General features: G+C 36.4%; 1 protein-coding gene across 1 annotated transcript in view; it reads right to left on the reverse strand.

Moving 5' to 3' along the window:
• LOC126970135 (vinculin) overlaps positions 1–15,021 on the reverse strand; it is a 70,347-nt gene that overhangs the window by 28,037 nt on the left and 27,289 nt on the right. The window contains exons 4-11 of the mRNA XM_050815873.1: positions 13,348–13,453; positions 13,027–13,128; positions 12,216–12,348; positions 9,678–9,759; positions 5,125–5,242; positions 4,916–5,037; positions 1,751–1,817; positions 1,230–1,339 (exon numbers count right to left, since the gene is read on the reverse strand). Of these exons, the coding sequence (XP_050671830.1) occupies positions 1,230–1,339; positions 1,751–1,817; positions 4,916–5,037; positions 5,125–5,242; positions 9,678–9,759; positions 12,216–12,348; positions 13,027–13,128; positions 13,348–13,453 (840 nt within the window). The remainder of the gene's footprint in view (positions 1–1,229; positions 1,340–1,750; positions 1,818–4,915; positions 5,038–5,124; positions 5,243–9,677; positions 9,760–12,215; positions 12,349–13,026; positions 13,129–13,347; positions 13,454–15,021) is intronic.

The raw sequence follows: 15,021 nt of genomic DNA on the forward strand, positions 1-15,021 counted from the left end.
ATATACAATTCAGATACATACATATTAATTACACAAAAGTTTAAACATATACATACATATTTTTAAAATAATGCAATCGAGTAAAACAATACAAGGCTGAACCATAAAATCCATAAAAAACAACTATAATACTATTCAATTCCATATTGTAATATTGTCAACTGGTCAACCAAATCTTAACGGATAAGTCATCAGTGAGGTTGAAAATCACGGTAATTAACAAATTTAACTTGCACCTAATTTCATAGTCAATGCAGTATTCGAGACTTGGAGATAACGCCCCAACACTACTAAACCAACAGGTGAAACCACAGAGCCAACCGATTCATATCTACAAATCTTACCAAGTTTATTCAAATCTGCAGATGTGTTGTCTATTGAATCATCAGTTTACAATTACGACATAGAATAAACATTATACTTAACCGTTATCATAAAAAAAATCATAAATAAAATACATAATTCGCCTAAATAAATAAATTTTCCATAATATCATTTCGGAACAACCTGTAAGAAATCTAGAAGCCACGCCTACTTCGTGCCGTCTCATGCGACCATGTTACGGTGATTAAATTTTGTATTCAATTACTTTAAATTTAGATTTATTTTTTTAACGGTTAAGATTAGATAGCTCTACCTATGGTAGTTTACCTGGTTCAATGATTCGTGGACTGTAGTTTGCGGGATGAGTTACAGAGCGTAAACAAAAAATTGATAAAGGGAACAAGCGCATTAACCTGACATATCACAAGGGTTGCTGATGGAATGCTCGTGCGCACATTCACTTCACAATACTATAGATAAGCTATATATTAGTCAAATCACTACTACTATAATCTCATACTATCACTAGTAAATGCGGAGATTGAAACCACGCGGTCAGTGATGAATTTATTTGCGGTGCGAACAGCGGTGCCGTAGGATGCACGAATGACTTGTGGTTTTAACGGCGGCCGGCAGCTAACTGGCGATGGGGATAGAAAGAACGGTTAATCAAACAGTCGACAACGCGTCGACGGTTCGCGTATCTTCAGTCCCATGCGAAATTAAGCGGATATATTTAATTGTCCGCTTGCGGGAAAGAGATGGAAGATGAATTAGGATTATGATACTAGTTAATTGGCATTGTAGCGCCACGTTGTATACACTCCCAGTAGTGAAAGACATAATTTTTTAAGTTACAAATGATCCTAGTAAATGGTTTGCATGTAACACGTCAGACCCCTCACCGGTGCTGCACGCTGCGGCCGCCCTGCTCCTCCGCGCCGCGCACTCCCACTCCGACCACGCGCTCCACCTCTCGCAGCTCCCCGGACAGCGCGCTGCACAGTTGTCGGGCCTGCTCGTAATGTACAATAACTTTATCGTTGACAGACAATAATTATTTAATTAATTTACATTCTAAAATAAACGTAGCCTTAGCTACTCCTCTTATAAAGATAAAATAAGATCAGGTGGTGAAGTGGTCCTTCGAGCCGGATATGAGCCACTATTGGAAGGAGTGATTAATCATTCTGGCCATCCTTTACAAATCAAAATTTCAAATCTACAAAAATTCCTCGACGATATTTGAACATAAAAAAGCCTACAAACAAATGATATTAAAAAGGGAGAGATAAACCAAACACGTCAAACAGATACAACACATGAGAATAATGTTCATGGTTTAACCTAGGTCAAACACTGCATCAAGGTTTGGGACTTATTATTTGTGGCACAACTTGAATTATCTTCACAGTAAAGTTATTACCTTAGGATCCCGCCCTCTTCCATATTGCCTCTCGTCGCAGAGTAGATCCGCATTTATTTCTCCAGAGCTGAAAAATTTGATGAAGTTGTATTACTATTATGGAAATATATAAGATAACGATTTTAAACTTATAAATTGTGGCTTTATTTGGTTTCGAAGCGAAATATTTTAAATATTGATCTATCACTATCTCATTTAGCCTTGCTTAAGCTTGCAAATAACCTTGAATATCGCATTATGGATGACCACTCACTTTGATGATGATAAGTTTTTTAATTTTTCTATTCCTCTACTATATCTGTCAATTATACAGCCACGATCAGTAATATAAGTACATATTTATAAAGTACATACTTTATTGAGCCTTTGAAAAATTCTATAGTCTATGGCCAAAAAGCACAGTTGTTTTGGTGTCACACAACTAATTTTAGGCAATACGTAAGTACATACTATATTACATACATAACAGACACACATCACATCACAACCCACGCCACTCGTGTTTATTGACCCTCATTATACAACTGTTGCATAAAATGCTATAATATTATGTAAAATAATTTTAATTATGTTTATCTATAAACAATCACGATTCTTGTTCATTTTTGAATTTTTTGAGTGAGGCAGCTTAAGCAACAATTGTACGATAGTCGTAAAAAGTATATATTTATTTATTTATTTAGGTTCACCAACAGATTATACACTAATACTAGCTTATAAAAATAACAAAATAAGTATAAATTATGGTTTAAATCCAATTACAGGCAAACCAGCGTGCATTTTTGAGTTGCACAAGTGCGGGGTTGCAAGTTTACAATGAAAAAATATTGTATTATACTTTTATAATGTAGAAGTGAACAAGTGAAAAAAAAAAAATAAATTTTGGATATAAATCAAAACAAAGCATAAGTGATGTGGTTTCTGCGCATAAATTGCTGCAATATTTTTTTGTAACGCTGAGGAGAGGAGGAGTGGATGTCAACATGAGTAGTTTTGAAAAGATTATTGTGCTCCCGGCAGATCCTTTCTAAAACACTATTAGCACCGAGTTCAGTTCTATATAAATTGTTTGAAATTTGTGAAACGTGCACTTTCGCGTGTCACTGAAAATTTAATTTTGGCTAGGATATTGGGACAGTCTAATTTGTGATTTAAAATTTTGTATAGAAACATTTGATCATTCACCCAGCGACGATTTTCTAGTGACGTTATATTAAAGAAATACTGTTTTTTTTCAAGTACTGACAACAAAAAAAGAAAGCGTTTCTGGATTCTTTCGATTCTTTGGATAGGATCCTTATAGAATGGATTCCAAACGTTGGAGCCGTATTCTAATAAGCTACGAATTAGAGCAAAATAAACCATTTTAAGAGCTAAACATGATTTAAACGTTTTGCAATTACGCCAAACAAAGCCTAATAATTTGTAACATTTATTGATTGTTACATCTATGTGTGTATTGAAGGATAATTTCTTGTCTAAAATAATTTCAAGGTCTCTGATGTCATCCACTTCATCAAACAAAAGATTATTTAAAGAATATGAAGTATTAAGCGGTATTCGTTTCTTTGTAAATTTTATATGCTGAAATTTTTTAACATTAAGGGGCAATTTATTTTTAATAGACCATTGGGAAATACTGCTTAAGTCATTTTGAAGGAAAATCGAGTCTAACGGATTTTTAATAGCTTTATAAATCTTTAAGTCGTCAGCAAATAACGCAAATTTTGAAGATTTTATATGGTTACACAAGTCGTTAATAAATACTAAAAATAATATAGGACCTAGATGGGATCCCTGAGGGACTACAAATGGAGCCATGAATGGATCTGATTGATACCCGCAAACCACAACTTGTAGTTGTCTGTACGACAAAAACGACGAGAGCCAGGACAGTAAAGTTCCGTGAATGCCAGCGTTATGTAGTTTACTTATAAAAATTGAGTGGTTGACCCGATCGAAAGCTTTACTAACATCCATATATATTATCTTTTATTATTATTTTAATGAAAGCCCGTATGAACAACTATATCATATAAGAAATATTCACCAATTTAATATATTCTATCTCCTCAGCCGTCAAACGCTGCAGAACTTAATGCCTCTGCGATATTATGCTTATATCAATATTATAAAATTTTATTTAAATTGTGAAAAAGCGATGCCACTTGATAGAGCAACGTTAAAGTATGACAAAAATATGTAAATTTTTAACCTATAGAAGTTAACTTCTGTAATAGTAAAGTTTTTTGTTGTTGAATAATACATAGGTATTTGTTGTTTTACTATTACATAGCAATTTAAACTATCAAACCAATATTGCAATTTCCCAGTAGCGCACCGCGTCCGGCTCCTGCCACACTTCACTGTTTTTTTTTATGGAATAGGAGGACAAACGAGCGTACGGGTCACCTGTTGTTAAGTGATCACCGCCGCCCACAATCTCTTGCAACACCAGAGGAATCACAGGAGCGTTGCCGGCCTTTAAGGAAGGTGTACGCGCTTTTTTTGAAGGTACCCATGTCGTATCGTCCCTGAAACACCGTACAAGGAAGCTCATTCCACAGCTTTGTAGTACGTGGAAGAAAGGTCCTTGAAAACCGCACTGTGGAGGACCGCCACACATCCAGATGGTGAGGATGATATCCTAACTTGTGGCGTGTCGTGCGAAGGTGGAATTCGGCGGCAGGAATCAGGTTAAACAGCTCTTCGGAACACTCCCCGTGATAAATTCGGTAGAAGACACACAATGAAGCGACGTCTCTACGCAACGCCAAGTGATCCAGCCGTTCACAGAGCACTGGGTCCCCGACAATTCGAGCTGCTCTGCGTTGCACGCGGTCAAATGGATTGAGCTGATACTGGGGTGCACCAGACCAGAGATGACAGCAATACTCCATGTGTGGCCGGACCAGCGCTTTGTAGAGCGCTAGTATGTGGGCCGGCTTGAAGTATTGCCGTGCTCTATTAATGACGCCCAGCTTCTTTGAAGCCAATTTGGCTTTGCCTTCCAGATGACCACGAAATTGGCAATCGCTCGAGATTTCGACACCCAGTATTCCGATACTAGGCGAGGCTTTGAGGGAAGTGTTGTCGAGGAGCGGTGATACCTGCCACACTTCACTGGTTGTGTGTCGGTCAGTGGTCAGTGGTCAGTGTACGTACCGCACGGTGGCAGCGAGTGCGTCGGCGTGCGCGGGGGCGAGGTGGTCGGTGGCTCGCTGGCCCGCTGTCAGAACGGAGCGCAGCGCGCGTTCGCCCGCACTGTGCCGCAACGCGTCCGGCTCCTGCCGTCACACACAAATGTTACACTATTAGTTTACAGTTAGAATTAGATTTTTAAAAAAACGTTAGAATGTATTGTTGACACTGACCGCCAGGAAGCGGTGCGCGGCGGGCGCCTTGCTCTGCACGATGTCGTGGAGCGCACGCAGCACGGCCACGTTATCTTTCTCGCCGCCGTCCTCCACGTACGACGTCAGCTGCAGCACGCTGGAAAACTCACAGTGACACTTCGTATGGTCGACAGGATTGTAATGTACTTTATATCATATTATAACTTTGCGTCGAATTTATAAAAAACCGATTCGACACTCGTGCACGCGGCTTAGTTCATAACCATGTCACATATGGTTACTGTTAAATTTTTATATTTATATACATATATTTTTATATTATATTGTACAAATAAAATTTTATGAACGATGCGGGACTCAAATCCACGGACAAACCGTTCGAGTGACGTATCGTTATAAAATTTTGTTTGCTTTCTTAAACTCTCGTGGTTTCGTCGTTCATAACACTGTTTTCAAATTTTATTTGTGAATTAAGCCTAGAAGTGAGGGTTATCACTTTAAAAACATAACAAAATGGTTATATTATATTGTTACAAAATATACTGTAATTTTCTTAGCTTAGAACGTGAGTACGCCAAAGTGAAATCAAGAAGTTCCAATATGGTTTTTTATGACCACATACGTTTCCCGCCGCGTCAGTGTCATTCTGTCAACTTCCAGGACAATCAGTGCGCGAAATTTAATTGAAAAATGACTAACTGTACAGTGAAAGGGTGTCACAAAGCGTCTTAGATTAAAAATTCTGATAAGAAAATCACATTTCATACCTAAATGCTAAATTAAGCTAATACATTTGTCAAAACAAAACAGACGCCATTAAAAAAATATGTTGCCAGCTATGAAAGTACTATATACCCCGAGTTCCTCCGCTGGGATACTTTTTGTGTTTATTGGTAGATATTGATAGGAGGCTATACTGTACGACGCCACATGATGTGGCTTAAACTAAGCGCTTTGAATAGTCACTATAAATATTTCTTTTAAATTACTGAACATAATAATATATTCGGAAAAAGTTGAGCTCATGAGATATATCCAATCCGAGATTCCTGAGGGTGCAGAGATAAAAAAGGCATAAAAAGCCATTTATTTTCTCAAAATTGATTCCCTTAGAATTCTTTTTGATGTAATTTCTAATATACTAGATACTACTACCGCTTCGGAAACAAATGGCGCTCTGAGAGAGAAGCGCAAGAAACTCTCCCAGCATTCTTTTTTGCGCTCTTTTCAATAAAATTATACAATATTGCACAGTCATTTCTATCGCTATAAAATAATCACAATCTAGTCCCAGGCTGTCCGATCATTTAGATATTCAGCTGTGGAGTAATAGGATTTACGACAAAGCCATTTTTTTTATAAAACATTTCAATTTATTTATAGATAATGCCTGAACAGTGGCTGGGACTTTATTATAAAAGTGTATACATTTACCTTTAAAGCTATTATGTATCTTATGAAGCCTACTATAATTAGTTACAAGGAATCCCTTATTTCTAGTGTTATAATAATGAAAATCACTATTCAGAGCAAAGATGTGACGATTTTTGTGAACGTATATTAAATTTTCATAAATATACTGACAATGAACAGTCATAATATTTATTTCTTTAAATTTTTCTTTGAGAGACTGTCTATAACCAAGCACAAACAGCTCTCTTTTGCAGAGCAAACACTATATCAATGTCAGCAGCATGACCCCATAGTAAAATAATGTACGTCATGATGCTGTGAAAATAACTGAAGTACACTAATCTTAGCGGTCGCAACATTCGTCTACTCTTCTCTAATCTTTGTAACGGCATATGCCGCAGAGCTGAGTCTATCTGCTAGATGGGTAATATGTGGACCCCACTGAAGCTTTTTATCTAACGTGATACCCAAGAAGACCGTAGTGTCCACATGCTCCAATCTCTGGTCATTTATAAGTACGTTGGTTTGTACTTCCGCTGTTTTGGTGTAATGAACCGTAAACACTTTGTTTTTTTACTGTTTAGACTATTCGTCTCAAACCAACGCACTATCTTTGAGAGTGCATTGTTTACCTCGTCATCAATATCTGCACGTCGCCTCACTTTAAAAATAAGTGAAGTATCATCAGCAAACAATACAATCTCATGGCTATCATCTACCACAAACAATAGATCGTTAATATATATAAGAAACAAGAAAGGACCGAGAATAGAACCCTGTGGAACACCTATTCCCACAAGTTGACCCGAAGACCGTTTGCCATTTACATCGACTATCTGAACTCTTTCGCTTAAATATGATTTTAACAGATTTAAGGCTCTATTTTTCACTCCATAATGCTTTAGTTTTAGGAGTAAAGTTGTAAAAGAGTGGACGCAGTCAAATGCTTTGGACAAATCACAAAAAATGCCCAATGCATCCTGTGACTCTTCCCAGGCGTCAAAGATGTGCTCAATGAGTCTAGTACCCGCATTAATTGTTGATAAGCCCCTAGTGAAACCAAACTGATTTTTGTTCATTAATTTACAAAAATGCATTTCTAGCTGTTGAAGCAAAAGTTTTTCAAAAATTTTACTAAAAACAGGCAGCACTGAAATAGGTCTGAAATTAGCAGGGTCAAAAGAACTGCCCGATTTAAACAGAGGTATAACTTTGCTGTATTTATGTGGTCAGGGAACACACCCTCATCTATGCATTTATTAAATATTATTGCTAATTCAGGTGCTATAATGTCAAGTATGTATTTTACAATATTAGTCGAATGGCCCCATAGGTCTTTTGTATTTTTTAGGTTAATTAATTCGTAGATTTTTATTATATCGCTACCTGTAACATACTTAAATTTCAAATCAGTGGAAGATACTGGTGTATAATTTAAGCATATCATGTGCTGCTTTTGGTGAAGAGTTAAGGTCTTTGGTCGTGAAAATCGGGATGTCGGAGAAGTATTTATCAAATTCATTTGCAATTTCTATTTCCAAATTTATAACGCGATTATTAATATTTAAACAGATAGAGGTGTTACGGCAATTCGATCTACCAGTTTCATTGTTAATTATACTCCAAGTCGCTTTTACTTTATTATTACTGTTTTTAATTTTATCTGCAATGAAACGTGTTTTCTCTTCATGACAAACTACTTTAAAGAGCTTGGAGTATTTTTTACATATATTTTAAATTCTTCACTATTATTGTAATGTTTCTCTAAAGGTCATATAAGCGTTTACGACTTTTGTGGATACCCCTTGTTGCATTAAAACAATGTTTGTTGTTTACTGTTACCGTTACTGGAGTAAAAATCCTGTCAAATTCCTCACAGAAGGAATTGAAGACTAAGTTATAGTGAAAATTAGCAGTTTCACCACAGTGTAAAAATGGTATCGTATTTACCAAATTATTTCTAAACCTCTCAAGCCGGCTACCCGTAACTGGTATAATCGTCACCTTTTTTGGTCTGACATTGTCCAATCTTGTATTTACTTTTATAAGTTGCCCACTATGGTCGGACTGAAGATTATTAATTATGAGTTTACTAGTAATAATATAGGAATGAAAATGATCCCTATTTTTTCGTATTTCTTACAAAGTTACACTTCAAAAATTATTGCAACAATAATTGAATACGTGTTTTTATTATATTCCTAATTTATGTTTTATTTCTTCTTTCTTATTACATATAATCTGGTATTTCTCACAATTAACCGATTTAGGGAAATTTCTAGAATAGGAAGAGAATATATATAATGAATAATACGTTATAACCCATGCAATATATTAGGAGCTATCAGTTTATACTACTCACATAATTGTAAGAATTAAAGGGCAGTTAGAGTCAATTGACAACTATATCATGTTTCTCAAAGTTAGTCGACTTTGAATTTAAAAATTACAACTAAAATAAATATTAAATGCCTTTTAAATACACACTATGGTAATAATTTTGTAGCTCAATTTAAAGTTATTACACTAACTTCTTCGCTATATTTTAATCACCTTCCAAAAAATATTAGAGAGTTGCACAAAAACAGTAATGCATATAAAAATTTAAATAATGGCTAATAGATAAATGCGTCTATAGTTTACAAGAATACTAATATATAAAAGTAATTATTTGAGAGTGGTATCTAAAAAGAAACGTTTTTTCTTATATTGTATTATTGAATTATAAACAATATGTTATGTTTTTAAAGTGATAACTTCTAGGATTAATACACAAATAAAATTTGAAAAACAAAATTTTATGAACGATGCGGGATTCGAACCCACGACCTCCGGCGTTCCGTGCCGGTGCTCTAACCAACTGAGCTAACCGTTCGAGTACCACCTCGTTATAAAATTCTGTTTGCTTTGTTCAACTCTCAGGTTGTGGCTTTACCTACAGGATTATTGATTATTGAATTATGACTCTGTAATGTGTATTAATGACGCATAAATATAGTAATTGTAATATTAACAATCAAATATTATTTGTATGACGATTTATTGGCGAATTGTGCTCTATACCAATTGTTAAGAACTATGTTACCTCGATACAAGTTAATAAATTCAATTTCAAATTTCATTACGTTAAAACTATGGTATTGAGCCTAAGGGCTTACCGGATAATTTCATGAATCTCGTAGGCCATTTGGTGCGCTAAGAAGTTTCTATTTTCAGCGGCATCCTCAATACCCTTACCACCTGTCAATGAAACATCATCACAAATTTATGGTCAAATTAAACATTACTCATATCGAATAGAAATTACTTTTTAGAGATAATTTAAAAGGGTTAGATCTTTTTATTTATTTATTTTGAGACTTAAAAAAGTGAAAACCATTTACACCATAATTTATAGACCCAAGCATTAGACTAAAACTTAAGGCTGGTGATTGCAACTGGCAACCCAATTAGACCTAAGCCTGTGCTAGGGCTGTCCAAAAGTCCTCGGCCTAATTGTTAAAAAATAAAATAATAAAGTTTTCTAATTTAATCTAAAATTTTAATCTTATGAATTATTTACCTAACTAAACTTAATTGTTATTAGTTTTATTTGGATTATCATACATATATAAGAAACAATAAGAAAAGTCATAAAAAAAGAATGAATAAATATGATAAAGTGTCCGTGATAAATAGAAATAGCATTAGCATCAACAAATCTTGTCATAAAGACGTTTAAAGTTTTCAAAAGAGCAGACTAGCAAATATTTCTTCATATCCAACTTTATTTTTTTTTTTTCGAGAGGGGGAGAGATCGCGCTGATTGTTTTAACAATTAGTTTCTGCGATAGTGGGCTAGTCTACTTCTATTATAAGGTAAAATAAAGACAGAAAAAACAGTCAAAATACACCTATCTAAAACGGCAGCACAGGTTCAGCAATTTGTCTGGTGTTTGGAGAGTGTGGACGGCGGTAATCACTTACCATCAGGTGACCCGTATGCTCACCAGTTCTCCCATTGCGTAAAATATATGATACTGTCATTTCAAGTCAAAGTAAAGAAATTTCTTCATAATTGGCTGTAAAAGCACCACTACATTAGCGACACACTAAACAGAGAACCATAGATAGGGGGTGAGCATGACTCCGAATGTAAGACGGGATTCTTTTTTAGTTACAGGGCTTCGAATTAAAATGTCGAGATTTGACCGACGCCCAAGAACGCTGCCAGGGTATTAGGTACAGATGTCGCGCGAGTTGAATGCAGAGTTCAGGAATGCGGTAGTGCTGTGACCTAATTATAATAATTCATGACCATAAATGTGTGTCGATAAATTTAAACAGTGTTTCAAGTTGTCATTTTGATTCGAAGTCATTGTTCATAATATGCCACAATACCTCAGAGCGAGCAAACCATGTGCTTACGATGCTACGCCACAGAATACAGAGTACTGGTAACATCGAGAAAGTCGCAAGTCAAAGCTAATTACCAAAAAAAGTATATTTATAGCGTATAAGTGTTGAGACAGTTACGAGGTCACAATGGCTCAAGCGGAAGAACGGCTTTGAGTATGCATAATATGTGTGCCAGCATATATTTGCGGCTTGACCTTATTTGCGGCTAACGTAACTAGTCTTTTTATAGGCATGGTATGTTTTATTTTTAATTTTATTTAAGAATTGTTTTATTATTTGTGATTTTTAGCTGCAAATAAAATATTTTATTATTATTATATGTCAAAAACATTAGTCGCCATTTATCGTGCCTAGCGATGAATAAATAAAATATTTTTTAAAAACGGAACTCGTATCAGTCATAATTTAAAAAAACGCAACTTTAGTATTAACGTGCGGACAGAGGGGGGGAGATGCTCCCCCTTTTATCCACAGGCCCCGACTGTATTCAACTCACGCGCAAACTGTAAATAGATGTACGCTCTTTTTATGTCGTATCGACCCGATGAAACAGATTTATTATACACTTTGGTTATATGATATACATATCGGAATACTGGGTCTCGAAATCTCGAGCGATTGTCAATTCCGTTGCTATCTGGAGGGCAGAGCCAAATTGGCTTCGAAGAAGCTGTGTGTCATAAATAGAGCACGGCAATACTTCAAGCCGGCCCACATTCTAGCGCTCTACAAAGCGCAGGTCCGGCCACACATGGAGTATTGCTGTCATCTCTGGTCTGGCGCACCCCAGTATCAGCTCGATCCATTAGACCGCGTGCAACGCAGAGCAGCTCAGATTGTCGGGGACCCAGTGTGTGAACGGCTGGATCACTTGGCGTTGCGTACGTTTTCTACTGTATTTATCACGGGGAGTGTCCCAAAGAGCTGTTTCACCTTATTACTACTGCCGAATTCTACCGCTTTCTAGCCGACACGCCACAAATTAGGATATCATCTAGATTTGTGGCGGTCTTCCACAGTGCAGTTTTTAAGAAGCTTTCTTCCACGTACTACAAAGCTAAGGAATGAGCTTCCTTGTGCGGAGTTTCCGGGACGATACGATATGGGGTACCTTAAAAAAGAAGCGCGTACACGTTCCTTAAAGGCCGGCAGCGCTCCTGTGTTACCTCGGCTATTGCAAGAGAATGTGAGCGGCGTTGATCACTTAACACCAGGTGATCCGTACGCTCGTTTGCCCTCCTTTTCCATAAAAACAAAGCCGCGCGCTAGTTGATCGTATGTTGTGGTGTGTTTGATACCTTCGGACAGGATGTGTATGTACATCTTCATGGCACAGATGAGGACGGGCGCCAATCGCTTGACACTCTCCAGGCAGCGGGTCAGCAGCTCGCTGTGCGGCGGATGGGTCAGCTCTGTGGCACGTGACGCCACCTGCGGCACACAACCGGCGTATCACTCGGGGATATAGTAAATATATAATGAGAAACTGTTTATTTCAACAGGTTTCACAAAAAAAAAATATACGAGGCAGTTTATTCCATACAAATCTATATATATATCTCTTGAAAATGGTCTTTGTTTGAGGCTCGTTCACGCCTAAACCACTGATCGTATCGACATGAAACTACCACCATTTGATGCGAAATTTATCCAAAATGGTTTGTGGCTACTTATTTTTCGAATTTCCAACGTTCCTTCATTAATTAATTTCCTTCCTTTCAGGCGGAAACGGCTAGTATATGTGAAATGAAAATATTATATATCAATCTTCCAAATATCTCAAACTTAAGTAAACTCACGTACCTGTACAGTGATTCCCGTAGGGGTTTTTTTAGCATATAATTTATAAAGATAAATTCCATATGAAATTATAACAGTTTTACCTCATCAATACTGTGTAAATACTTTAAAGTAGTCTGACGTCTTGGCATACTATGATTTACCATTTTACCGTGTAGCTTGATGCTAGAAATATCTCGAATATATCACTTCACACGATACTAGAGGAACATTTACCAGCTGCATGGTGTCGGAAAATCGTGTCACTCGCTCTCAGAGAATAATTCACTCTCATCTTTTTCCCCAACACGTCATGAGATTAGAAATCACCTCTCGTGCAGCCTTCGACAGCGCCGGCGATATGTCCCTCAGGAACTGAACCAAGTCTTCCATGGTGTCGATCACCTCTGCCACGCCCAAGTAATCCAGCACCTGTAAAACAAGATCATATTTCTTAAATTCATCTTCCAACCACAACGCTTTATTTTCCAATTGATTTACATCTTGGAATAGGAGGGCAAACAAGCGAACATACCTAATGGTGATCACCGCTACCCATAGTCTACTGCAACACCAAATACAACAAATCCGTAGTGCCGGTCTGTAAGATACGCATGATGCACGCGCACATAATCGATATGAAAAACCAACCTTTCTACATTCCTTAACAATCTTCCTCACTTCAGATTCATCAAAACATAACAGCAATGCTGACGTTCCTTGGAGGATGCCTCGCGACCCTTCAATCAGCTTTTTCCTGAAACATAACAACAAAAAAAAAATAATTCATATTTTAATTGTTATTCTAGTGCAAAAACAAAAGTACCTCAAATTTTAAGTTTTAATGAGGGTAGTTTTATAAAAATAAGGGAAGAGACGAGCAGGACGTTGAGTTGATGGTAATTGATACGCCCTGCCCATTACAATGCAGGATTATGGAAAAACCCAAAAATTCAGAGCGGTACTACAATTACGCTCGTCACCTTGAGACATAAGATGTTTAGTCTCATTTGCCCAGTAATTTCACTAGCTACTAATACTTCACGACAGAAATAAGCGCCGTTGTGGTACCCATAATCTAACCGTCATCGTGTGCAAAGGAGCATCCCACTGGTATATGGTGGATACAATTTCGTAGTTCGCAACAATCCTTCCGAGTTTAATTGAACGTTACAAGACTTAAGCAAAAACAATCGGTAATTTATCGATTTTGCATTTGGAGTGCGGTTCTGAACATTATAAACATTTAACACATTGAAAATAATAATTCATTTAGAAACAATCTAGGTACTACCTTTCAATATAAAGAAGTACCATAAAATATTTATGTATACATTGCTCTTATGGGCTGATATTGAATTGAATATCTCTCACAACCATTTTTTTAAATATATAATTTTGGGTGGTAGAATAATACTCAATTAATAAATTCGAACGAGTCAACAAACCCCGAATTACGGACTTCATCAATCAATCAAATGGCATTATTTAAGATGTTATAATCCTCAAAACTAGAAGATTTCTTTTTTAATATTGACATAGTTTTACACAAATTATCTAGTCCCAAATATAGCACTAGATCTGCACTATAGATGCTAGAAAACGATATATTTAATACAATATACATACATATGCATTCCCCGTAATGATAGTTTTAATTGAATGTAGGTAATCATAGTATTGTAAATATAATAATTATAAGCTCGCCTTCCGCCCTGTCCAGCTGCGCACTAAGAGCCTAAGTCCGCAGTAAGAGGTGGGACGTTATCGCGAACCCACCACACTCACCCTGATGAAGAACCTCCGAATGGTCCGAAACTAGTCGGTACCGACACCGATCAAGCGTGAGTAAAGCCGTGTTTTGTTTGAATAAAAAATTATATATATACATAAACATATATATTATTTATAATCGCTTATAAAATGCTCACAGAATACCTTTATATATTTACGGTGTGTGTGGATGATGCAGCTACTGCACTCAATAACTTTTGTATTAATTTACATTTACTTTTTTGGCTTACTCTTGTAAGGCATTGACTATTTGACGTTTGAGTATGTTTGTTGCATCACTTTACATATTATATTGTAATTGAAATGATTTGTAAATCGAAGAAAATGTCATCAAAATCATGATATAAAAGATGTGCAATGAGTTTCTTCCTCTACTTCTTCTCATTAGCTCAGCCCTTTACATAAGTGTCATTTCCGTGACCTACATGATTAAAGTGATTTTGATTTGATTAAATACTTATAAAGAACCATTCATCATATGAATGTCTGCAAGTACTGGGAAACGAACCCGGAACGTCTAGCTCAGTAGGC

Source organism: Leptidea sinapis, chromosome 20, assembly GCF_905404315.1.
Source record: "Leptidea sinapis chromosome 20, ilLepSina1.1, whole genome shotgun sequence".
NCBI lineage: Eukaryota > Metazoa > Arthropoda > Insecta > Lepidoptera > Pieridae > Leptidea > Leptidea sinapis.